Source organism: Aotus nancymaae, unplaced genomic scaffold (genome assembly GCF_030222135.1).
Source record: "Aotus nancymaae isolate 86718 unplaced genomic scaffold, 86718_ANA_hifiasm-v0.15.2.pri h1tg000012l, whole genome shotgun sequence".
Classification (NCBI taxonomy): Eukaryota; Metazoa; Chordata; class Mammalia; order Primates; family Aotidae; genus Aotus; species Aotus nancymaae.
This window is the reverse complement of record NW_026988423.1, coordinates 22,963,505-22,989,808: the sequence shown is the minus strand read 5'-3', so window position 1 is coordinate 22,989,808 and position 26,304 is coordinate 22,963,505. Positions and strand designations below refer to the sequence as shown.

General features: G+C 40.8%; 1 protein-coding gene, 1 long non-coding RNA gene and 1 pseudogene across 5 annotated transcripts in view; 1 reads left to right on the top strand and 2 right to left on the bottom strand.

Moving 5' to 3' along the window:
- Positions 1 to 7,579, top strand: part of LOC105729554 (uncharacterized) — a 40,733-nt gene extending 33,154 nt beyond the window's left edge. The window contains exon 4 of one of the 2 annotated variants that reach the window (XR_002478645.2): positions 7,291 to 7,579. This is a non-coding gene — a long non-coding RNA (uncharacterized LOC105729554). Of the gene's footprint in view, positions 1 to 7,239 lie in introns of both variants that reach the window. The other variant, XR_001110268.3, reaches the window with a different exon arrangement.
- UBE4A (ubiquitination factor E4A) overlaps positions 1 to 26,304 on the bottom strand; it is a 40,943-nt gene that overhangs the window by 11,039 nt on the left and 3,600 nt on the right. The window contains exons 2-16 of one of the 3 annotated variants that reach the window (XM_064375461.1): positions 25,479 to 25,640; positions 19,946 to 20,119; positions 18,918 to 19,030; positions 17,158 to 17,310; positions 15,774 to 15,954; positions 15,180 to 15,382; positions 14,784 to 14,975; positions 13,258 to 13,591; positions 11,765 to 11,885; positions 8,996 to 9,300; positions 7,275 to 7,407; positions 6,036 to 6,223; positions 3,823 to 3,923; positions 3,613 to 3,726; positions 1,592 to 1,766 (exon numbers count right to left, since the gene is read on the bottom strand). In XM_064375461.1, coding sequence (XP_064231531.1) covers positions 1,592 to 1,766; positions 3,613 to 3,726; positions 3,823 to 3,923; positions 6,036 to 6,223; positions 7,275 to 7,407; positions 8,996 to 9,300; positions 11,765 to 11,885; positions 13,258 to 13,591; positions 14,784 to 14,975; positions 15,180 to 15,382; positions 15,774 to 15,954; positions 17,158 to 17,310; positions 18,918 to 19,030; positions 19,946 to 20,119; positions 25,479 to 25,599 — 2,608 coding nt within the window. In that variant the 5' untranslated portion in view covers positions 25,600 to 25,640. The remainder of the gene's footprint in view (positions 1 to 1,591; positions 1,767 to 3,612; positions 3,727 to 3,822; positions 3,924 to 6,035; positions 6,224 to 7,274; positions 7,408 to 8,995; positions 9,301 to 11,764; positions 11,886 to 13,257; positions 13,592 to 14,783; positions 14,976 to 15,179; positions 15,383 to 15,773; positions 15,955 to 17,157; positions 17,311 to 18,917; positions 19,031 to 19,945; positions 20,120 to 25,478; positions 25,641 to 26,304) is intronic. The other 2 variants (XM_064375462.1, XM_064375463.1) reach the window with 2 other exon arrangements.
- On the bottom strand, positions 21,455 to 22,985 carry LOC105729551 (all trans-polyprenyl-diphosphate synthase PDSS1-like; annotated as a pseudogene).

The window sequence follows — 26,304 nt, the reverse complement described above, 5'->3', positions numbered from 1 at the left end:
TTTTTTTTTTTTTTTGAGATGGAGTCTTGCTCTGTCACCCAGGCTGGAGTGAAGTGGTGTGATCTTGGCTCACTACAACCTCTGCCTCCTGGGTTCAAGTGATTCTCCTGCCTCAGCCTCCCGCGTAGCTGGGATTACAGATGCCTGCCACCATGCCTGGCTAATTTTTGTATTTTTAGTAGTGATGAGGTTTTGCCATGTTGGCTAGGCTGATCTCGAACTCCTGACCTCAGGTGATCCGTCAGCCTTGGCCTCCCAAAGTGCTGGGATTACAGCCATGAGCCATTGTGCCTGGCCTATAAAGTTTTTTAAAAAAGTTTTTACAGGCTGGGCATGGTGGCTCATGCCTGTAATCCCAGCACTTTGAGAGGCCGAGGTGGGTGGGTCACGAGGTCAAGAGTTCGAGACCAGCCTGGCCAACATGGTGAAACCCCATCTTTACTAAAAATAAAAAAGTAGCCGGGTATGGTGGCGCACACCTGTAGTCCCAAGCTACTTGGGAGGCTGAGGCAGGAGAATTGCTTCTACCTGGGAGGTGGAGGTTGCAGTGAGCCAAGATCATGCCATTGTACTAAAGCCTGGGTGATGGTGTTAAGACTGTCTCCAAAAAAAAAAAAAAAAAAGGCTAGGCACAGTAGCTCACTCCTGTAATCCCAGCACTTTGAGAGGCCAAAGCAGGCAGATCACAAGGTCAAGAGATCAAGACCATCCTGGCCAACATAGTGAAACCCCGTCTCTACTAAAAATATAAAAATTATCTGGACATGGTGGCATGCACCTATAGTCCCAGCTACTTGGGAGGCTGAGGCAGGAGAATCACCTGAACCTGGGATGCGGAGGTTGCAGTGAGCCAAGATCACAACACTGCACTCTAGTCTGGTGACAGAGCGAGACTGTCTCAAAAAAAAAAGTTTTTACAAAGTTTTCACTTATTTATGTTTCACCTTAGAGGATTTCTCAAATGTTTGGTGATTATTGGTTGTCATATCTGGTTGAGACATTAAAAATGATAATTTCAGTATGTAATCAGTATAAAAATGGACATATTTTACATTTTAACATTAAGTCTTGCAATGCATATTTTATACTTACAGCACATCTCAATTCAGACTAGCCACATTTTAAATGTGGCAAGTGGCTACTGAATTGGACAGTGGAGCCAGAGGGAGTAGAGATAAACGTCTGTTAGATCCACCACATTTAACGGGGATTCAGGCATATTTCTCAGATTAACATACGTGAGTGTGAGTGTGTGTGTGTATGTTCATGCATATTTCTCAGATTAACATATGTGTGTGTATGGGTGTGTGTGTACAGACACACATATATTTATATGGCTAACTTGTCCTCAAGAAAGATACTTCACCACCTTATACTCTGTGGCAGCCGTGTGAGGGTGACCATTTCCTCATTCCCATGTCAACAATGGGCATCATTCCTTTTGACGCTTCTCAAGTGATTCGTTTCCCTCTCAGATGTGGAGTAACTGTCACCAGAGTTTAAATTCTTAGTTTCAGCTAGGCTGATCCCTCAAGGAAAGCAGATCTTGGCCATTACTTTTTCAGGGGAAAGCAGTACTTCGTGTCCTTACCTGATGTGAGAAAGGCAAGGGTACCAATTGTTTCATTGGACATGATGTTATGGAAACGTGCCAGCTGTCCAAACATCTGTAGGCCAGCCTCCTTTTCTCGACGGGCTTCTGGAGTCAGACTATCCCATTCGCCTCGGTCCTTCTCAATCTGCTGAATCTTTATCTTGCTCAAATACTTCAGAAACCAGAGGTGGGATATATCAGAGAAGAAAGCGCAGTTGAAGGGACATGACTTTAAGAGGTCCTATTCAAAATCCAGTCAACTAAGCTGGGAAAATGAGGGATCATGTAAGAGATATGAGCCTTTATTTCTCAGCATAGGGCTGAAGCTTAAAAGAACTTTCAGGGAAAAAAGAAATTGTGGCTTCATACAGATTTGTTTCAGCTTGGGTAGATTCACAGGTAATTCCCCTAGAAATAGTATAGCATTGTGAAATAGAAAGACAGATAAATAGTTTAATATATGAAACCCAGGCCAAGAAATGAAAAACTAAAAAACCCCACACTATAGTGAAAAAAGGATGAATCCTTCCTGAAAGATGAAAATAAATCCCCCTTCCATTTCCAAATTGCTTACAAAAAAATCAAAGCTCTATCAAATATGTAAGATGTGTGGAAGAACCATAATTATTTAAAACTCTCTACCTTACATCATCCTTCCTGCTGTAGCAAACAACTTGTTAAAGTTACAGTCTCATGAAAATACCATATGCTTCATGCTTTGTGTCACACACCTCTTGCTTAAAAGGGTCTGTTTGTAATAGGACCTATTCTCATTTTTGAAGAAAACCTATCTTAAATCCTAAAGTTTAGGATTATGAAGAAAGCAGATCAAATCTTTCTCACAAATTAAACACGAGCTACTCAGGGGACTGCTGATCACTACAAGGACTTGTGACTGTCTAAAGGCTACCCCCACGATTTACCTGCTTCATCTCCCTTTAGGTCAGTGCCCTGTCCATCCTATACCTAGTTTTTATGGGAGAAATAAGCAGTTCCACCAGGGAATCTTAAGGAAATAATACACTGAAGGAGCTGAGAGGTGCCCAGCTGCATTTAATACTTTGTGAAACCTTTGTTTCACAATATAGCTAAGGATTTAGGAGGCAGTGGAAAGATGAGAAGTATTGACAACTTGGAGCCTTTTTTTTTTTTAAATTTAAAGGACACTTCAGTGCTAAACTTGAGGCCTTTATATGAAAAAATAACCCAAATCAGAGATTTTTTTTCAAGTAGTGGTGCAAAAATCGGCATTTTTTTAGAAAGTGGGTTAAAAAATCATTGTTTTAGTGAGATATTTTACTGACATGTTGGGATTAAAAGGGTTGAAAGTTGCTAACCAAAAGCAAGCTCCAAAAGCAAGCTGATTTCTTTCTGTATACTGGCCTGATGAATTACTCCTGACAGTACACTTTAGTTTGATTTCATCATATGATATTTTCTTTTTTTTTTTTTTTTTGAGACAGAGTCTCACTCTGTCACCAGGCTGGAGTGCAGTGGCGCGATCTCGGCTCACTGCAACCTTCACCTCCTGGGTTCAAGCAATTCTCCTGGCTCCCGAGTGGCTGGGACTACAGGTGCACGCTACCATGCCCAGCTAATTTTTGTATTTTTAGTAGAGATGGGGTTTCACCATGTTGGCCAGGATGGTCTCTATCTCTTGACCTGTGATCCGCCTGCCTTGGTCTCCCAAAGTGCTGGGATTAGAGGTGTGAGCCACTGCGCATGGCCCATATGGTATTTTCAACTCTGCCAAAATATCCATCTCATGATGCTTCAATGACCCTTGATCTTGCTCTCTAATGGAATGGTCTAGAAAGCTGTGTAATGGCAAGCTTGGTGGTACACTACTAATCACAAATTTTTGGTGTTCAAGTCTGCTACTAGGGGCATAAGGATTGCTCTATTATGATAAAAAGGTAAACTGTATGTACTAATGATGATTTGATGGTATGGGAGAGTTAAATATATATATATATTTATATTTATATAAAATATAAAAATATATATTTATATTTTACCTGTATGGCTTCATCCAAAAGGAAGATGGCATCATTCATTAGCAGGTTAAGAAAACGGAGGAAAAGTGGGGGATTCATGGCTTCTAAATTCTTAGAGGCATAGTCAGCCAAATCCTGTAAGTCCCAGCCCACAAGAAAACCATGTTAGTACTGAATCACAACTCACTGGGGCTTATGTAAAGCAACTGGTTTCACCAAAAACTCTCTCACCTTAATGCTCTCCCGATAGCTATCTGTCCCCCACATGTATCTTAGGATGGGATACATGGGACGGCGGTAATTAAACTTCTGTTCAAATTGATGGGGATCTCCTGGAGTAAGGCAAGAGCAAAATATCAGCAAAGGTGGTGCCATAAGAGAAAGAGTAAGAGCTTATGCCTATGTGTAGTCATTTGCTTTTGAGTGTGTAAAGGCTACTAACAAAATCTGCCCTGGAGTCTCTGAAGGCCTAGAGTTATGGGCAAGTGTTTGTTCATTTCCTTACTGACAAATAAAGATGGAGACAGAGATAAAGGATACCTTACTCTGCAAGAGACAAGTACCAAGCTATAAAATAAAAGCCAAAGGGTGGCTGGGTGAGGTAGGTCATGCTTGTAATCCCAGCACTTTGGGAGGCCAAGGCGGGTGGATCACGAGGTCAAGAGATCGAGACCATCCTGGCCAACATGGTGAAACCCCATCTCTACTAAAAATACAAAACTTAGCTGGGTGTGGTGGCATGCACCTGTAGTTCTAGCTACTCGGGAGGCTGAGGCAGGAGAATCACTTGAACCCAGGAGGCGGAGGTTGCAGCAGTGAGCCAAGATTGCACCACTGCACTCCAGCTGGGCAACAGAGTGAGGCTCCAGCTCAAAAAAAAAAAAAAAAAAAAGAAGCCAGAAGCCAAGGGAGACAAATATCCAAACATGAGTACTTCTCAGACTTTAAATAAGGGCTCAGGACTGGTCATTATGGCAGTGAAAGCCATGTGCAGGGCGGGACACTAAGTAATTCCCACATTCTTCACAGACAACTGGTGTAGCAAACAGGTTCTTGATTACTCTGAAAAATCAGGTCAGGAGCTAAAAATCGGAGGCTTATACTGCTTTTGAAATACCAAAGGTATTACTAGAGCTCCACAGGCTGGGTCATAATAAAGGAAGAGTGTAGGATTTGGAGTCAAAAGACCTCGGTTTTCATTCTGGCTCTGCTTAATCTAAGTCTCTTAATCTTTTTCAGCTTCCACTTCCTCAGAAATAAAACAGAAATTGTTCTCCATTACAACACTTTGGTTATATGGTTACATGAGATAACTGCAGTGATTATACAATTTCTTATGTATTATAAAGATTTACACGTATTATTTCACTTAATCATCACTTTGACCCATGTTATAGATGAGAAAACTAAGGCTCATAGGTGAGCGAGTACAAAAAAACCAGAACCCAAATATGGAAAGGTGGCCAGTAAAATATTAAATGCCTCCTTAAATGTTAGTTGTATTTATTGTTGGATGGTAGACATCCCTTTAAAGAAGGTCTTCTACAATTTCTTAACATATCTTATTTACTGATTGAGATAGGGTACTGTTTAAACAAACACAGGGGCTCAGGGTTAGAAAGGGAATGTTGACTGCTGTTTTTTTTTTTTGGAGACGATTTCTTGCTCTGTCATCCAGGCTGAAGTGCAGTGGTGCAATCTCAGTTCACTGCCACCTCTGCCTCCCGAATTCAAGTGATTCTCGTGCCTCTGCCTCCTGAGTAGCTGGAATTAACAGGTGCTGGCCACCATGCCTGGCTAATTTTTGTATTTTGTAGAGATGGGGTTTCACCATGTTGGCCAGGCTGGTCTTGAACTCCTGAGCTCAAGTGATCCGCCTACTTTGGCCTCCCAAAGTGCTGGGATTACAAGCACGAGCCAGTTGGTATTCTTAATCTAACAATTAGATTGTTGGAGTTAGACAGTCTGGTTAAGATAAAAGAATCTCTCAACTAGCACTCTGTCTCTTTATCTACTATTTTGTAATTTTAAAGCAGAGAAAAATAAAGATGCAGGTTTTAATCAAATAGCCTAATCTGAGTCTGATTTGATAAAGCAACATAATAAGGGTGTTGAATATGTAGATTTCTTTAGGTGACACAGACCTGGTTCTACCACTTGGTAGTTTGTTAAAACATGGAAAAATAATTTGATCTTTTGGGCCGTCATATCTTCATATGTAAAACAGGGATAAAAAAATAAACAAAACAGGGACAGTAGAGTGAAACTTTTCAGATGGTGACAATGGAATATTAAAAAAAAGCACTTATCATCAAGCCTGGCACATAGTAGGTATTCAATAAATCATGGCTTGACATTTCTTTGATACCCAAATACAGATCAAACTATGACACTCCACTGGTATCAGCTTCTCAGTTCTGGGCTCGGCTTCATGACTGCTTTACCTGTGAATTCAATATCCACAAAAACCTTGATTAGAGCCTCTGCAAGTTGGGGTGCATATTGAAAGTTGCAGAATACACGTTTCCGGTGGAACACACTGGATACCAAGGGATTTGGGGTCTGATCCAGGTGGGGCATCACTGCTTCCAACACCTCTGCTAGTTTGGCCCGCAGGTGGGGATTCTTCATTCTGCAAATGGGCAAAAAGGAAGATGAGCAGATAAGCCTGACTCCAAATTTATGACTCTGTTCTCTCCACATAAGAATCAAAATCCACCCTAAACCATCATTATAGGAAAAAAAAGGATCCACTTCTGCAGTTTTAAGTTTGTCAGTGTCTTGGTGGGGGTGATGCAGGGTACATCATTTAACTCTTGAGATGACAGCTTACCAAGTATGAGACTGAGCACTTACGTTTCTATTGAATGCTTAGCCATTGTTTACTTCTCTGTAATAATGCATTATTTACTGCTTACTATTCTCTGACAGTTTCACGTGGGATAAACTTGCCTTTTCAAGCTTTCTGAGGGTAAAGACTAGGATATAATTATGCTACATTACCCATGACGTATACAGTGTATGCATAATACTTGTTGACTTATGACTTCTCATTAGGTATGCTCAGCTCTGTGAAGAATTGGCTTCTCTCTACTTATTACTGATACAGCTCAGGGAACTGTGGGTCATTCTCTTCACTCTGCAGCAAATCTTCACTTTTGTGCACAGAGTTTCCATTTCCTTTAGCCTATGCGTCAAAAAAAATCAGGGAAGCAATTCTACAAGTCACAGAATCTTCCTTTGGAAAAGAAGACTAGAAGCTATGAGTGAGAAAACTTGAAATGAGAAATAACATTGATTTAAGTTTACTGCTTATCCAACTCAGAATAGCAAGAACAAGCTTTATCATCATATAATTATTAGAAGATCATTAGCACCTGGCTGCCACTGGTAAGTTTTTGGTATTATGTTAACTACTTTAACCAGGGACTAGCAGCAGTGGAATTCCCATCAGATACCTTATATGCAGCATTAAATTTTCTGTGGGCAAAGCCTTTTATTTGTTATACCTCTCAATGGTGGGATTTCTGGCTACCTATGGGTAGCCAGATGGTCAGGTCCTTCATTAATTTTAACGTAACTTCTGAAGGCAACCCCTTATGATTCAGGCTTGTTTCTTGGTTTAGAAGTCTTCTGAATGTTTTACAGCAAACAGTGACAGAACCAAGCTTTCAGTACTTCACCTTTCTATGCTTCCAGTGAAAATGGTGATAAAACGAAGGACATGCTCCAGGGAATCTGCTGATGTCTCCAAAATGTCATCGGCAAAACGGCGGAGAAAAATGAGAAAATCACCCAGGTTATCTGCAAAAAATTCTGAAAAAGAAAATATTCACTGGAATTAGCCAAACATCTGTATATCTGTACTAATAAACAACATTTAAATTCCTCTCTTTCACCCTACTTAATGAAGGTTAAAAAAACCTAAATGTTTTGTTGGTACTAGAGATGGTGGTAAGTGAATAAACGTAGAATCTCCTTTAAGTGTAAGTCAATTTAAATTTTTATCCAAGTAAATATATGAACAGTAATGACACAAACTGTTAACATATCAGTGTACTATACATACATTTTTACTCTCAAGGTTAACCATGGTTTAAACCCTTCAGATGTGTGAGGACTCCCTAGTAAAGATTAGTATGTTAGATGACGGCAGTAGCCAGCCTACAGGATGGTCCTCCAGCGAACACTGCCTTTTGGTATTCATGACCTTGTGCAGTCCCTTCCTATATTCACTCTTTCAGAGTAGAAGATAAACTCTGAGGCATACAGCAGATGTGATGATATGTCATTTCCAAGATTAGGGGATAAAAGCTTACAGTCTCCATTTTGGTCACTTGCTCTGGGGGAAGCCAGCTGCCATACTGTGGTAGTATTTAGAAGACACATACATGGCCTAGAAGAGGCTGCTGGCCAATAGCACAAGCAACTGAAGCCTGTCGACAACCACATGACTGGGCTTGTAAGTGGATCCTACTAGGGTAGAGTCCTCAGATTCCTAAGGCCCTGATTGACAGCTTGGCTATGCAACATCCTGAGGAACTCTAAGTTAGAACCATGCAGCTGAGTGAGCTGTTTGTAGTTGTTGTTATTTTGTTATTTTTTATGAGATAAGGTCCTGCTCTGTACCCAGGCTGGAGTGCAGTGGTGCAATTATGGCTCACTGTGGCTTCAACTTCATGGGCTCAAGTGATTCTCTCACTTCAGCCTCCTGAGTAGCTGGAGCTACAGGTATGCACTACCATGCCTAGCTAACTTTTAATTTTTTTATAGAGATAAGGTCTCCCTATGTTGCCCAGGCCAATCTTGAACTCCTAGGCTCAAGTAATCATCCTGTCCTGGCCTCCCAAAGTGCTGGGATTACAGGTGTGCACCACCATACCCGGTCTGTAGTTATAAGCTGCTATGTTTTGCGGTAATCTGTTAAACAGCATGATACGACCAATACAATGGTTAAGAACACATAACCTGATTAGACTGACAACAACTGCCCACCTCTCACTGACTGAGACACACACACTCTCTCTCTCCCTCTTTCTTTTTCCCTTCTGAGCTAACCAACAGGAGCTAATTTTTTTTTTCCCCACAAAAAGGACAGGGAAAGTCAGACGAATGTGTAAATTGAACAAATATTAATGATAGAAACTAACAGCTCTGACAACTCTGACTACATTTAATCCTTTGAAGATGATTTTCTGATATGCATAGCAGTGGGGACACAAGGTTGAGGAACAAACTGTTAGTCTCCCAATACTTTGACCAGTAGATACTAAGTTTGAGTTGTTTCTCCAAAAACAACTGAATGATAATGAAGAAAGGGTATTTTGAGGATTAAGCATCCAAAGTGACCCAGTTAAACTCAGAAGGCTATAAATAGGACATTCCCAAGGGAGAGCCTGCTTACCTGGCACATAAGCCAAAGAGCTGTAGCCATCTGGCAAAGGAAAGGTTAGCTCTATTGGCTGTGAGCCCTCATTGCCTATGGCCAGCTGAACCAGTAGAACAGCCATGGACACCTGCAAGTTTAGGCAGTTTTGTAGCATTTGTGGCTCTGTCATGGCAGTCTTGGTAGAAAGATAGATGGTCATCAGTCGTTCAAACTGCTCACGAAGATTGTCAGCAGCAGGGCTAGAACTTTGCTGAGCATCCCGCCAGGCAACCTGCAGCCGATGCAGATTTTGGTTGATTTTTACCATCTGATCATGCAACCTGCCCCCAAGAAAGCAGAAGAGACTGGGTCAGGAAAAACAGAAAGTCACAAAAACCAAATCCTCAATTATTTATTCTAGTCTTCTGTTTAAGGATGGTAGGGAGTTGCAGTTGTAATGACACAGAAGGCATTCACAAGTTTTTGACAGGACACAGGCAGGGTGCACAGCAATGGGAAAGCGTTGCCAAGTATTCAACATAATTGAAGCTAATTGCAAATAGTTAGCAGCCTCCAGTTGAAATGCACTATCCAAAGAAAGGCAGCTTGGGTGAGTAGGATGTAGAATGGACTGTTTATTAGATAAAATAAATAATTATTAGGCTAAGTACAAGAAGCCCAGCAGAATAGTTTTATACCACACAAGGACAATGATCATACTTCGATGCAATGATCACACTTTGATGGGGTTATACAGATGGTCTTTCTTTGGTTAGTAGAAAACTAAGCTGGTGAAAAGGGACTCTAGATTAGTAATGACCACATATAAACTAGTAGCCACCTGAGATGCAATCTAAGAGCAGCTTCCAGCTCTCTGTTGTTCAATATTAAATTAAATTATTCTTCAGAAAAGGTCAGCCTAATATTCTCTACTGAAAGGAAGACACATAATTCAAAGTTATGGATAATAATCTAAAATCATCTCCTCTAGCCTTGTAGATAATGTCTTGGACTAGTGAATACTGGGAAACTAGATGATACTCATTTTTTGTTTGAATCTAGGTGGTTTAGCAGGTTAAGCACATGCTGAACTTTTATCTACTGTCTCATTTAAAATGTCTATGATGGGGCTTTCTCTCTAAAGATATAATTTCATTCTTCCAGCAATGTGTTGACCGAACAGTTTTGAAAAATGCTCTGCATCTATTCAGGTATCTTGAGAAGGCATTAAAATTGCTATTCTTAGTATCCCTTTCTATGACTGAGCTGCTGTTTCCTTCCTCTACTTATACTTGTCATAATCAGCTATATCAGAGGAAAAAAATTACAGAATAATGGATAGCCAGAACGAGAACTGTTTTTGGAAGTCATACATTCTGGTTGTAAAGCCTTCATATTTCTAGAATCTTCTTTATCTACTATGCACAGCTCTTCCATGGTCCTATTAATCTCATCAGATTCCCTTATAAATATTTCCTTAATTTTTGCCATTTTTGTCTCTCTGTAGAGTAGAACTTGGTCTTTTATTACCAGGAGTAGTAATGAAATAGGTTTTTTTTTTTTTGAGACAGGGTTTCATTATGTCACCCAGGCTGGAGTGCAGTGGTGCAATCTCGGCTCACTGCAGTCTCAATCTCCCAGGCTCAAGAGATCCTCCCACCTCAGCCTCCTGAGTAGCTAGGACTACAGGTGCATGCCACCATGCCCAGCTAATTTTTGTATATTTTGTAGAGACAGGGTTTTGCCAGGTTGCCCAGGCTGGTCTCAAACTCCTGGGCTCAAGTGATCTGCCTGCCTTTGGCCTCCCAAAGTGCTAAGGATAACAGGCATGAGCCACCACACCTGGCCAGTAACGAAAATTTAAGAGCAGAAAGTGCAATATAAAATGAAAACAATTCCACTTTTCCAGATCATAATAGAAAAACAGTGATTTAAAAATTTGCAAATGTAGAGAAAAATTCCAGTGCATCTTTAAGTCTGTAAGTATAACAGGTCAAAAGTTAAAAACAGGCCAGGCACAGTGGCTTATGCCTGTAATCCCAGCACTTTGAGAGGTCAAGGTAGGGGGATCACTTGAGCCCAAGAGTTTGAGACCAGCTTGTCAACATGGTGAAACTCTGTCTCTACTAAAAAAAATACAAAATCAGCCAGGCCTGGTGGTACATGCCTGTGATCCCAGCTACTAAGGAGGCTGAGGCAGGAGAACTGCTTGAACCCAGGAAGCGGAGGTTGCAGTGAGCTGAAAATGTGCCACTACACTCCAGCCTGGGTGACGAGTGAAACTGTGTTTCAACATCAACAGTTAAAAACAAATGTAAGGAATCTGTACAAAGCTGATTCATGAAACACAAATTCATACAATGCCCTTTTCCTACTAGATTCTAATATAAGCCTTTAGAATAAGCTCAGGTTATATCTCTAAGACTCTCTTTTTTTTTTTTTTTTTAAGAGACAGGTTATCACCATGTCACCCAGGATGGAGTACAGTTGTACAATCATAGCTGATTGTGACCTCCAACTCCTAGGCTCAAGCAATCTTCCTGCCTCAGCTCCAAAGCAGCTAAGACTACGAGCACATGCCACCATGCCTGGCTAATTTTTTTTTTTGGTAGAGATTGGGGGGAATCTCACTTTCTTGCCCAGGTTGGTCTTAAACTTCTGGCCTCAAGCAATCCTCCTGCCTTGGCCTCCCAAAATGCTGGGATTACAGATGTGAGCTACTGTGCCTGGCCAAAGAATCGCTTGCAACCTTCCCGTTATCAACACAACTAAATTGTTTTTTCCTAATGACATCAGAGGAGTTACCTGTGAAATCCCAAGTACAAGGTGTACTCTGTCAGGGCAAGGTTCTCAGTTACAAGGTTGTAGTTCTGTGGGAACTTCGGCTCCTGCACAGCTGGGATCAAACAGGTTTCTTTGTCCAAACCTCAAAGAAGTTAAAAAAAAAATAAAAAGGTAAATGCCTTGCCACAGACATCTATCTTGGTCTCCAGCCTCCTCTTATACTCGTTCAACTTCCATACTGTAATCAGTGATATCTTCTTAAAAACAAATCTTGTCAAATTACTTCCTTGTCTACACATACTTTTTGGCTTTTGTCTACAGAAATACAGTTAAATCTTTTTCACTTGACCACAAAATCACCAAAAATTAAAAGGAGTAATACTATAGATTGTTTCAAGTGATAGGCAATAGATCATTTATATTTATTTTGTGCTTTTAAAAAGTTTTATTATTTGCTTTTGAGCAGTTATCATGTTTACAATTAGAATTATAAAACTGGAATGAAATATACCAAAATTCAGAGTAATTCACTTGGAGTGGTAGGATTATGAGTCATTTTTCTTTTCATTTCTCTGTATTGTTTTCTCCAATCCAGCCCCAACTCTCTTCCTCCCTTGACCCATTTCCTCCCCTACACCATCTACCCCTTGGCCTAGCCACAACAAGCCTCTCACTACTCCTTAGTCAAGATTTTCCATAGCTTTGTACTTTTATACTTGTTTTTCTCTCTGTTTAAAGGGATTCTCTTGCTTCTTTGGCTGGTAAAACCTAACTTGTCTCATAAGACTCAGCTATGAAGACCTCCAACTTCTGCAGAATTGATTATTTACTCCCTTCTCTGTGTTCTCACAGCTTAGCCCTATACTGTAATTATCTGTTAATAAACCTGCCTTCTGGAGCCTGAGTTCAAAAAGGATGAGGACTGTGCTTTATTCATTTTTATAAGTATGAATGAATGAATATGCAAGGCTACCAAATCCAGAGAGATGGTCTCACTAAAGTACAACATTTAAAAGCTACCAGGTGTTTTTTTCCCCTCAAAAATTGGTCTTTAAAAAATTCTGGCTGGGTGAGGTGGCTCACGCCTGTAATCCCAGCACTTTGGGAGGCCAAGGTGGGTGGATCACGAGGTCAAGAGATGGAGACCATCCTGGCCAACATGGTGAAACCCCGTTTATACTAAAAATACAAAAAATTAGCTGGGCATGGTGGTGCGTGCCTGTAGGTCCCAGCTACTTGAGAGGCTGAGGCAGAAGAATCACTTGAACCTGGGAGGCGGAGGTTGCAGTGAGCCGAGATTGCACCACTGCACTCCAGTTTGGCAACAGAGTGAGATTCCGTCTCAAAAAAAAAAAAAAAACAAATTCTAAATAGCTCTTTGTTCTGCCTCATCTTTGAGAAAGGCACTCTGTGAAAAAGGATAAAGGAGTGAATGCTTTAAACGTTTTACATACACACACACATACACAGACACACACACACACACAGTTTTGAGAAGCCTGGTTCTCCCCTACCTCTCATGTGTACATTTTTAATTTTTCTTTCTTCATCATTCAACTCCTTCAGGGCACAGTATGTGGGATTAAAGGTGAGGAGCCGAGAGGATTTGGGTTTGCAAAACGGCTGGCATAGCTTCAGGAGAGCAGCACCCAGATTCAGAAAGAAGGCATCCGAGGCATACATTTGGAAAAAGATTTCTGGCATTTGATTGGCCCAAATCTTGGTGCGGCCTGCATTTGCATGCAAACAGTTTCCAAGCCAGGACAAGATACAGTGTTTGGTTTCTGGAGAGAGCTGGAGTAAGTTCTTCAGTATCTGGTAGATCTTTTCGTGGAACTGAGCCATGAACTGTTCAACCAGAAAACACAACCACAGAACATTCCAGTTTCACAATCCTAGTATTTTTTGTTCCCAAATCTTAACAACTGGCAGTTTCTAAAATTATGCTAATCCTAATCTTTCCCCTCACAATCTGTGCCTTATGCCCTAATTTGATTTTAAAATATATTTCTGGGCTCTTATAAGAGATTCTCATCAGTTGTCCAAATGCAGATGGCATTACATGGTATTAGAGCACAGGTCTGTAAGTTTTTTCTGCCAAGGGCTAGATGCTATTTCTGGCATTACTTGCCATACAGTCAACTCTATCACTGTAGCATGAATTCAAACCACAAACAATACATATACTAATGGGCATGGCTATGTTTAATAAAATTTTATTTACAAAAACAGGTGGCAGGCCAGATTTGGCCAATGCTAGTTTGCCGCGCCCTGCTTTACAGAGCTGTAATGATTAATGAATAGGAGACTTAAACTATCCCCAGTTCAATCATTTAAGTGCCTCATGTTGGCTAGATCTCTACTATAATTTATGTGAAGACGCCCAAATAGAGAGCATAGGCGGAGAGAGGAAAAGGAAGAAAAGTTGGGTTTATAAACTAGAGTTCAGTCAACAGGTTTTCAGAGCTAAAATTATAGCTCAGTGAGAAAAATGAGGGTTGGGGAGAGGTAGCAGTGCTACAGCAAAAGGCAAAGAGTAGCAGGAGCTCATTCTTACCCCACACAAAGGTTTATCCTCTGCTCTTAGCAGATGCTAAAAAGAGGGCAATTTTTTTTTTTTAAGACAGTCTCGTTTGTCATCCAGGCTGCAGTGTGATGATGCAATCATGGCTTACTGAAGTCTTGACCTCCCAGGCACAAGTGATCCTCCCACCTCAGCCTCCCAAATAGCTGGGACTACAGATGCTTGCCACCATGCCCAGCTAAGTTTTGTATTTTTTGTACAGATGGGGGTCTCACTGTGTTGCCCAGGCTGGTTTCAAATTGAACTGGGTTCAAGTGATCCTCCCACCTTGGCTTCCCAAAGTGCTGGGATTAAAGACTTGAGCTACCACACCCAGCTGTAATTTCTTTTTGTGATGTAAAAGCCAACTAGATCAATTTGCTTTCCCAGAGAGGCTTGAGCAGCCTTATCTGTATCTGCTTTCTGAGAAAACTCATTTAAGATCAGGGGCTGGGATACCCCAGTAAACAGTTCCACCTGATGGATGTTGGCCTCCTGTACTTTGATCTCCTGGGGGCTGGAACGAGATGGATTCAAAAAGTAGCCATGATTTTCTACAACACCCGCAGTCTTTAATAAGCAAGAGATATTCAGAATTACTCCCAGCAAGGTCTTCTGGTACATTTGCCCATTGCTAGGGTCCTTGGGCTGAATATATTCTACAAAAACCTGTAAAAGAAGACAAGTCCTGCTTATTCATCTGCATGGTGAGATAAGGTGATGGGGTGAGAGGGCCTCAAAACAGGTTAAGTTGATACAACAACCAATCTATCTTTTTCTTATAATAGGTAATATTATAGTGTCCTCAGGATAGGGAAGCATAATGTATTACACATCTAGCTCAACTGAATATATAACACCTTTCAGGCCTACCTTTGCCATATCTTTTTGCCTAGTGAAATAGAGAAGAATATCCAGATATGCATACAAAAGGATCTGACAGAGCTCTAGATCCTTTATTCGGCCCAATAAAATATCAAACAGTGGAGTCATGACTTCTGGAAATGTTCGAACTTCCTCATCCAATATCAAGGCTTCAATCACCTCTTCTAGAAACTCAGTTACATCTTCAAAATCTAAAAGAAGACAAATGAGAGAGAAAGGAGGGCACAAGAATTTTTATACCTTTACACACTAGCTCTTTACTTTCAATAATTCTTTTTTGTTTTTTAGAGACGGGGTCTTGCTTTTTTGCCGGCCTAGAGTGTAGTGGCTATTCACAGGTGTGATCATGGCATACTACAGCCTCAAACTCCTGGGCTCAAGGGATCCTTCTGCCTCAGCCTCCAGAGTAGATGGGACTACAGGGGTGTGCTAACATGTCCGGCTTTATTCTATTGGTACTCAACCTCAAACATCAAAATGTGAGCCCTCTTCCTTAATTTATACCAGAACCACAATGGCTCTGAGACTTTCTAATGCAACTAGTGAAATTTTAAATCTGAAAATCAAAATGTAGAAGCTTACAGATCTTGCTCAGGTACTCACGGGCTCCCTGGATGGCTTCTAACATCAAATCTACCAGTTGCTCATGGATGTTCTGGTCGACATAGATCTCTGGGGTGAGGAGAACTGTTCGAGTATTGGACACGGTGAGGTTTCTGCACTGCACTGCAAAGGGTAGCAGGTTCTCTGGAACTTTGGTAATCTGCAAACAGCATGAAGAAAAGAGGGAATAATCTAACTCTGTAATCTGGAACAAAAGAAGACATAGTAAACAGAATGGAAGAGACATGTGTCCAAAAAATAGTGGTCTCCTGTGGATGCTTGAAAATTAGAGATTCATTCTTGGCTTAAGGAATCATCTACCTACCTATTTAAAATTCCAATCCTGGAAGTGTCAGGCTTAGCCTATTCTAATATTTATACCTCAGTGGAAATGAATTCATGAGCCTTTTTTTTCTTTTGAGACAGTCTTGCCCTGTCACCCAGGTTGGAGTGCAGTGGTGTGATCTCAGCTCACTGCAACCTTCACCTCCTGGGTTCAAGTGATTCTCCTGCCTTCACCTCCTGGGTTCAAGGGATTCTCCTGCCTCAGCCTCCTGGGTAGCTGGGATGATAAATGTGTGCCACCACACCTGGAGAATTTTTTATTTTTAGTAGAGACAAGGTTTTGCCACATTGGCCAGGCTGATTTTGAACTTCTGGCCTCATGTGATCCAACTGCCTCAGCCTCCCAAAGTGTTGGGATTATAGGAGTGAGCCACTGTGCCCAGCCTCATAAGACTTTTTTAAGGATGTGATTTCTTTTTCTTTCTTTCTTTTTTTTTTTTTGAGACTGAGTTTCGCTCTTGTTGCCTAGGCTGGCGTACAATGGCTCAATCTCTGCTCACCGCAACCTCCGCCTTTTGGATTCAAGTGATTCTCCTGCCTCAGCCTCCCGAGTAGCTGGGATTACATGTACCACCATGCCCAGCCAATTTTTTGTATTTTTAATAGAGACGGAGTTTCTCCATGTTGATCAGGCTGGTCTCAAACTCTCGACCTCAGGTTATCCACCCACTTCGGCTTCCCAAAGTGCTGGGATTGTAGGTGTGAACCACCGTAGCCAGCCAAGGGTGTGATTTCTAAAGAGGTTTTTAGAGAGAATAGGAGGCATTGGTTAACTGGGGAGAAGGGTGGACACCCCCAAGACACAGAAAGGAGAGACTAAAGCTTTAGTGCCTTTGATATCCAGTTCTAGACATACTATGACATATATAAATTAATATAAAAGCTTTAGAACTGACATCCAGTTCTAAACATACTATGACATATACAAATTGATATAAAGACTGATCCAACTCTGGCCTACATGCTAAAGTCATACCCAAGAGGACAATATGGTATTCAATGGGGATTATTCCTTTACCTCTTCCTTGGCTCTCTGGAAGCAGGAGTAAAGGTAACAAAAAATGTGCCTCTCCCCTGCATCTCGATCAGCAGAGAGATTTAGTGTTGTAGAAGAAGTCATGTTAATTAAGTGGTTGCCTGGATCTTGAAGTAATAAGCGAGCGAAGAGGGCCTATAAAGAAAAAAACAAACAAAAATATGAAACTATTGCAAAATTAATCTTAGAGCATTAAGATGTAAGAGGTAATTCTGACACAGGTTATTGCAGGTGAAGGAGAAAAAAAGGGCCCTGTATCTTTTTACTTTAGAAAATTATGGTATAAAGTTATCCAAAATCAAGCCTCAAGTGTCTAGTATAGCCCCAGCACAGAGTAGGCATTAAAAGACTATTTGTTGAATGGTGCTGAGATCAGTGATTAAACTTAAAAGTGAAATCTACCGTTCTGTGTGATTGCTGATCTTACTCAGACTTATACAAAGATCTTCTAAATGTGAAGTTAAACTGCAAGTTGTCAGCTGTCTTTCCTACCAAAATTTTATTCTTTTAATGTTACTCAGGCACCACACACTGTTTTGATTTTTAAAGTGCTGTGGTTTACATGTTTGTCCCCAACAAAATTCATGTTGAAATTTGATCTCCCTGTGGTACTGCTGGAGGTGGGGCTAGTGGGAGGTGTCCGGGTATGGGAGTGGATCCCTCATGAATTGTTTGGTGCTATTCTTGAGGCGGTGAATGAATTCTTGCTCTCACAAGACTGGATTAGTTCTCATGGGAATGGATGAATTCCCTCCAGAGCGGGTTGTTATTAAGCCAGGACAACTCTCAGGTTTTCTTCTCTTTGCATGTGTCCTCATCATATGCGTCCTTTGATGACCTCCTCCACCATGTTGTGAGGCAGCACGAAAGCCCTCACCAGAAGCCAGGGACATGGCCTGAAACTTCTCAGTCTGCAGAACTGTGAGCTAAATAAACTTTTCTTTACAAATTACTGCTTGGGTATTCTTTTTTTTGAGACAGGGTCCTTCTTGCTCTGTTGCCCAGGCTGGAGTGCAGTGGTGTGACTATGGCTCACTGCAGCCTTTGCCTCCTAGGCTCAAGCAATCTCTCCACCTCAGCCTCCTGAGTAGCTGGGACTACAGGTACATGCCATCACACCCAGTTAATTATTTGTATTTTTTTGTAGAAACATGGTCTTGTTATGTTGCCAGGGCTGGTAACTCTTGGCCTCAAGAGATCCTCCTGACTTGGCCGTCCAAAGTGCTGGGATTACAGGCGTGAGCCACTGTGCCTAGTCACAGGTATTTTTTTATAGCAACACAAAACAGACTAACATAGAAAGAATATGAAGAAGAAAATGTGATGGATCTTGACCTCAAGAACTTAAGTCTAATAGGGGAGATAAGACAGGTACATAAGAAAGCCGCAACATGAGACAGAAAGCGATAATTCCCATAAGAGATGCATAGGCTGATTATTCTAGGTACCCAGAGGAGGGAGTAACAACTTTTATCTGGCAAGGCTTTGTAATTAAGAAGGCATTTTAACCGGTGCTTAGAGGATGGGTAAATTTGGACATGTTGCCATGGTAGATGAAAAAATTCCAAAAGAAGAACATCACAATATTAGAGATGGGCATCCAGTTTAATTAGCCTTCTACTGGTTAAAAAAAAAAAGAGACAGACATATGGACATAAGCATAAGTTGCAAAAGAGTGAGCAGAGTTCAGCTGCATAGCTAATTTTTGCTAAGGGCACACATTAGGAACATAAGAATGTTACCTGCTCAACGTTGCTCATATCAAGCCAGTCTTGATCTTCTAGCTCTACTGCCATTTCCTCCAAATACACACAACGGCTGGGGATGCCATTCCCACTTTTCAAGCTGGGATCACCTGGGAAATGGTTTTAATACAATAGGTTAAGGATAATGCTTCTATCCTATACAGACAACTGATCTTGACAGCATTTCTCTTGAACTGCAAACTTGACTCAGGTAATACCAGAATGATCCTGATATACAAAGCAACATATAAAGATTCGAATCCTTTCTTCCCTCTAGTCACAGAGAACGGGATTTGTTATAAACCTAACATTATGACATTTAAAGAGTAAATCCAAGACATTAGTACCAACTTAGGCATTTAACCATAGAGAGGGCAAAGAAGGAAAACACTGTCTGACACCTCTCAGGACTTCCATCTGAATATTTAGGTTACCTCTGAGAAGAAAATGGGTTTGGCTACCATTCCCATTTCCCTTTTAAGGTAGTAAAGGCAAGTGGCTATATAGCACAGTCAGTATTGAAATGGGAACAAAAGTTAGATCTGTGTGTAAATACTTTTTTTTTTTTTTTGACAGAGTTCCACTCTTGTTGCCCAGGCTGGAGTGCAATGGCATGATTTTGGCACGCCACGACCTCCACCTCCCGGGTTGAAGAGATTCTCCTGCCTCTAGAGTAGCTGGGTTTACAGGCATGTGCCATCACACCTGGCTAATTTTGGATTATTCAGTAGAGACAGGGTTTCTCCATGTTGGTCAGGCTGGTCTCAAACTCCCGACCTCAGGTGATCCGCTCAACTCGGCCTCCCAAAGTGCAGGGATTATAAGTATGAGCCACCTTGCCTGGCCTAATACTGTTTTTAAGTCATACCAAAAGGTTCACTGAAATATAAACCCTGAGTTCCAGGGAGTGCAGTGCGTAGGTTTGTGTCTAACCATCAGCTGTAATTGGTTTCTAAGAGCAAGCCCCTAGCCCAAGTTCAAATAGGAAGGGTAGAATATGAAGAGACTGCAAGTTTGTAACTCACTGTTGTCCAGAGTGATAAGGAAGATCCTTTGGATCATGTGATTGATGTTGAGTTGCTCACATATTTCCTGCTGTGATCGGAATGAGCGGCTAATCTCAGCCACAGAGTAGTCAAATTCATCCAGGCTCTCTGACACACTATTATCCGAGTCATCTGGACTAGCTGGGAGTTCATCTGCCAAAAAATGTATACTGTTAAATGTTACACCCCTTTCGTTAAGAAAGAATCAAGCATACTACCAAAAATAATAAATGTAACCAAGAGGACGATAATTTCGAATGTAAAACAAGCTAATCATCTAATTAGTGAACATCTTAAGTCAGGGAAGATAAGTATAGGGTTTTGAAATTCCTGGCTATAAGTCCCACCACATTTTACAAAGCAAAAGTTTTATTTCTACCCATAATTATACTTCACACTGCCAGAAATAGTAACATTATCTTCCCTACAGAATCCTAGTGAACAAGAATGACCTAATAGATCAAAATGCCTTTAATTATTATAAATGTATGGTTTTTCTCCCTGATTTTAAGAGACCACATTTGTTTTAATAGTTCTTAACTGTACAAAAAAATATAGTATAGAAAGTCTCTTGAACCAATTCCCTAAAGACAGACGCTTAACTTAGCAGTGTTCTAGAATTTCTTTCTATTCTACTGCTAATATTCATTACTATGCTTTTTAATTTTTTAAAAGAATGGGATCATACTATACATAGCTCTTTTCAGCTTGCCTTTTATTCAGCACCAACACCTTTCCCCATTAGGCCATTTAGAGGTCTATCTCACTCTTTTCAACAGCTGTATTGTATCATATCTTTTGCATGCACTGTGATTTATGTAGCTACTTTTCAACTGATGAACAATAGGGTTGTTTCTAATATTTTATGATTCTAAATACTGCACTCATACAACTTAACTCTTTTTGTTCACTTGTATGAGTATTTCTATAGGATAAATTCATAGCCGTAGAACTGCTGGATCAAAGACTCGAATATTTAAAAAGTTAACATTTACTACTAATTTACCCTCAAAGAGACTGTTCTGATTTACATGCCAACTGAACAGTATATGAGAGACTGCCCGTTTGAATCTTCACAAATTTTATAGGTAAAAACTATTTAATTATAAATGTTGTTTTAATTGGCATTTCTCTAATGATTTATGAGAACAGATTTTTTAATCATTTGGTTATCATACATAAGTTGCCTGTCACATCTTTTGTAGCTTTTTTTTCTTCTTTCTTGTTACATTTTTCTTATCGATGAAATTCCTTCAGCTTTTCAAAATTTTTTTTTTGAGATGGAGTTTCACTCTCGTTACCCAGGCTGGAGTGCAATGGCGCGATCTCGGCTCACTGCAACCTCTGCCTCCTGGGTTCAGGCAATTCTCCTGCCTCAGCCTCCCGAGTAGCTGGGACTACAGGCACACGCCACCATGCCCAGCTAATTTTTTGTATTTTTAGTAGAGATGGGGTTTCACCGTGTTGACCAGGATGGTCTCGATCTCTTGACCTCGTGATCCACCCGCCTCGGCCTCCCAAAGTGCTGGGATTACAGGCGTGAGCCCCCGTGCCCGGCTTTAATTTTAATTTTATTATTTTTAATTTTATTATTTTTTTGTATTTTAATATCAATTATTTATTGTGTAATGGCCTTGCATGTGGATATGAACAGTGTAAACAATACCACGCATAACCATCAAATATCGCAATTAGAATTTATAGGACTAGAATGACAGATTCAGATGGTTTAATTATATTTAAAAAGTTTTCTGAAAAAACTTCTGCAATTAAAAAAAAAAATTGCCCATCAATAAGTTTGATACCTTTTAAAATGATTTTTGGTTATCTGCACATGAAGCAAATAAAGTATATTCCATAAAATTCTTTAGGCACAGTCTGGTAAGATAGCTGCCAGAAAGAACAGTCATTTATCTGTTGTGAGTACAATTTCTGAAAGTTGAATGAGGGTATCTCTTTCTGGGGATGGTCGAAGTTTACTGATCTCTCTTATCATTTCGTGGCAGTACTGCTGGGTGAGGTAGGTTGCTTGTTGCACACCATCACTCTGCAATACATACTGTCGAGCTCTGTCTACATCTCTAGGCAAACTGAACTGTCTCATGAGCATAGCATTCACTTCTAGGAACTGCTGACAGGCAACAGGAACAGGACCAGTGGCTAACGCAAGCTTCAGATCAGCTGATGTTGGTTTGCCCATCTGGTCAGAACATGAGGTGAGGTCCAGTACATCATCTATTAGCTGAAAAGTTATTCCTACATTTTTTCCATACTGATAGGTGATCTCATGCACCACTGGGCCAGGGCATCCTAGAACAGAGACTGCTTTACAACTGTTGGCTATCAAGCTGGCCGTCTTCTTAAAGGCTTTTCAAGGTAGTGTGCAACTCTTTCATTCTCATTTTCTTTTGACCCAAGCTGAAGAAATTCACCATGCACCAAATCTTCAATAACTTGGGTTAAAACAGATACAACAGTTGTATTTCCAGTTTGTGCCAGAGCTATAGATGCTGCAGAAAGAATTAAATCTCCAGCAAGAACAGCCTTCTTTTCACCCCAGATGTTATTAACTGTGTGTTTTCCTCTTCGAGAACTTGCATTGCCAATAACATAATCATGAACCAGACGAGCAATGTGGATCATTTCTGGAATTAAGGCTATGGTGCGCTGGCTGGCTTGCACATGTCAGGAGTTGTCATGATGAATATCGAATGCTTGGTCCATTAGTGCCACAATAAGGGGTTGGAAGGCTTTCCCTCTTCCATCAAAGTAGTACTCAGACATTTCCTTAAGTTCTGATGTTGATAGGAGCAGTTCCTTTCTAATGTCCTCATACAGACCTTTCAAGTCTCTCCAACTGACTTTGAAAAGATTGGTGTACTTCTCACCACTGTGTGTTTTACTGTCCGGGGTTGTATGATGAAACTGTGATATACTATATACATTTGGACAGGCAGATGTCAAATGCTTCACAAGATTAAAATAGGGTATCTGAGACAAGTCAATTCCCTTCCACCTATGAGCCTGCAATCAGATGTTGGCAGCGGTGCGCAGCCCTGGTGGCCCTGCAAGGCTGGGGAAGCCGGGCATGGGGCTCCATGCCACTGGCCTCCAGGAGCAGCCCCCTTTTATTTTTATTTTTTAATTTTTTTTGAGGAGTTTCGCTCTTGTTGCCCAGGCCGGAGTGCAATGGCGTGATCTCGGCTCACTGCAGCCTCCGCCTCCCTGGTTCAAGCAATTCTCCTGCCTCAGCCTCCTGAGTAGCTGAGATCGGACACTGGTCGCCATGTCCGGCTAATTTTTTGTATTTTTAGTAGAGACGGGGCTTCACCATGTTGGCCAGGCTGGTCTTGATCTCCTGACCTCAGGCTGTCTGCCTGCCTTGGCCTCCCAAAGTGCTGGGATTACAGGCATGAGCCACCACGCGCCCAGCCTTATTTTTATTTTTAAAAAACTTCTGTCCTCAAAATCTGCTTCCATCCTTTGTTTTTTTTTTAGATGGAGTCTTGCTCTCTTGCCCAGGTTGGAGTACAGTGGCACAATCTTGGTTCACTCCAACCTCCACCTCCCAGGTTCAAGCGATTCTCCTGCCTCAGCTTCCTGAGGAGCTGGAACTACAGATGCCCACCACCACACCTGGCTAATTTTTGTATTTTTAGTAGAGATGGGGTTTTACCATGTTAGCCAGGCTGGTCTTGCACTTCTGTCCCCAGGTGACTCATGTACCTTGGTCTCCCAAAGTGTGAAATTACAGGCACCTACCATCACGCCTGGCTAATTTTTGTGTTTTTAGTAGAGATGGGGTTTTGTTATGTCGGCCAGGCTGGTCTCGAACTCCTGACCTCAGGTGATCTGCCCACCTAGGCCTCCCAAAGTGCTGGGATTACAGGCATGAGCCTCCATGACTGGTCACATCATTCATGCTGAATGACTTCATAAAAGTAGTGTTATTCACTATATGCCACATATGAGTCTATATCTACTTTTCTCTGTTGACAGAATGGTTACTCTGAAAGTCCAGGTAAAACTCTCAAAGTCAGAGTTGCTTCAGTGTAGTGAGTAAAAGCTCAATATAGGAAGCCAAAGGTTTTGGCAAAGTACTAATTGCTAATGGAAACAGGTTGGACCTGGTGGCATGATAAACTCAGTGTAAACAAACTAGGATGATGAGGTGCCAAAATAGTAACAGAAGGGCATGTGCCTGACTTGTCCCCACTGCTTGGTGCCTGCAATACTCTCAACTCTAGCCAGCTTTATGTCTGTTTACAGCCAGAAGGACAAGTGTTCTGTTGCTCAGCTGCTATACTATTGAGTGCTCCTCTGACCTCCAAGGGTGACAGAAGCTAAGAATCTGTTTAGCAGAATTTCCCTCAACCACATACTTATAAATCATACTTTCTCATTTCTTTATTTTTCCTATTTTTCACTCTGCTTCCTCTCTGAAACCAGAGTTTCCCATTCTGGGTCTGTATCAAAGCAATCTGGGAGATATTTCACAGACTGGAAATATCATGTTAAAAAAAAATCAACATTGAATTTGTTTTTCCCTTGCTTCAATCACCACCCTGTCTATCAATCATTCATCTGTCTTGCCTTTACCTCTTTTTTCTTCAATTCTTTCTGATTGAAAGTAAGGCCAAAAGTCAGCTATGCACCTGAATATTTTTTTAAAGATAAACAAAATAAAGGGAAAATGCAAATATTTCTCTCAAAAGAAAAACACCATTATTCTTTTTGGAGAGAGGAAAAGGGGAGCAATTTCTGGTTTGAAAGATTGTGAGTTTCTTCAGAAGATTAAAATATTTGAGAACATCCTAATTCTTTTAGTGTATATGTTTCCTTATAGGAAGAAACTGGACTTGATCTTAAACTTGGTCCTAGGAAGAAAAGCATTTTTTCTGATTAGTGAGATGTTCTTCTGATTCTTTTCACAGTAAAGCTAAGGATCAGATTTTTAAAAAAGTCTCTCCTAACAGGGCTAAGCTACAAACAATGCCACTCGTTGGAATAGAAGAAGCACTTTGCTTGGGAGGGCCTCTGAAGTGCTGAGCTTTAGAACAAATCTCATTTGCCTACAGGTCCAAAAGCTTTTACAATTCTTCCTTTTACAGCTACTTTCTACAGCTGCACATGACTTGCTTTCTACACCTACACTTACCACCTCAGTGTCCTATGTTAAAAAGATTTATTTATATAGCTTTTACTAGGCAATTTTTTTTTCTTTTACAGAAAACAGCCTGACAGCTTTGGGATCATGACTGGCATCTGTTACTATGGAACCACCTGTTATCTGGTCTCTTTTTGTACAGTGGAGAGGACAGAGGAGGGGAGGGTCTCAAAACAAAACCAACAACAAAAACAACAAAAAAAACAATTTCTGCTCTAAACAAACAAAAACCAACTTTTGTCCCAAACTTAAATTCCAATTGCAATTAAGGACTCAAAGAATACTTAATTTGGGAAGACCCCATTCTAGGTCATCTTATCTGCTGCTATTGGCTCCTCCACTTACCAGATTGTTGCTTCAGCTGCTCTTTTTGGATTGCCGCAAACTGTTTGGCATCAGCCAGGGAGCCAAAAAGAGCAGCAAAGGGGTTACTTGAGATGTTGTTGTTATTCTCCTGGTCTGTCATTTCACTTTAATGTATCCTCCATCCAGACCTAGGGGGAGGGGCTGTTCAAAGGACAGGTATTAGACACAAGAGGGCAGATAACACAATACCTGTGGTTGTTTCTTCTTCCATTTCTCAAATACAATATATTTAAAAAGACTTTGGGTTAAGATTTTTCCAATTCCCATCCCCAAACTCAAGACATTTTTGGCAAAATGGTTACAAACCTACCAGCTGGACTTGGTGGCTTGATTTGGGGATAGCTAAAATGAAAAAGCCTAAAACATGTTCAGCTGGAATGCATATATCTGTTGATGTGTTTTTAAATGCTATACCGTTAAGAAAATAGGTAAAGTAGAAAGAATTATTGAAGTCAAAGAGAGAACTCAGCTACCAATGGTAACAACAATGTGGCACTGAGAAATAATAAGACAAGAATTATGGATTTCCCAAGTCTTTAAGCTGGCAGTCTAGTTCTCATTCACTGTGGGGAGCACAAGGCACTTCTAGGACTTAGGACTGATCTGGAGCTGAAAATTCCTCAGCTACATATAAATTAAGTAAAAGCCCATATCTTAGATTTGGACTGGCAAATCAGGATTGGAAGCAGTTTAGCTGCATGTTATGGGTTTTTAACACAGATTAAGCAATCTATTTATTTTTATTCTAGGCATACTACTACTGATATTTCTTCCACTAAAAATTAACTGGTCTTTGCTTCATGCT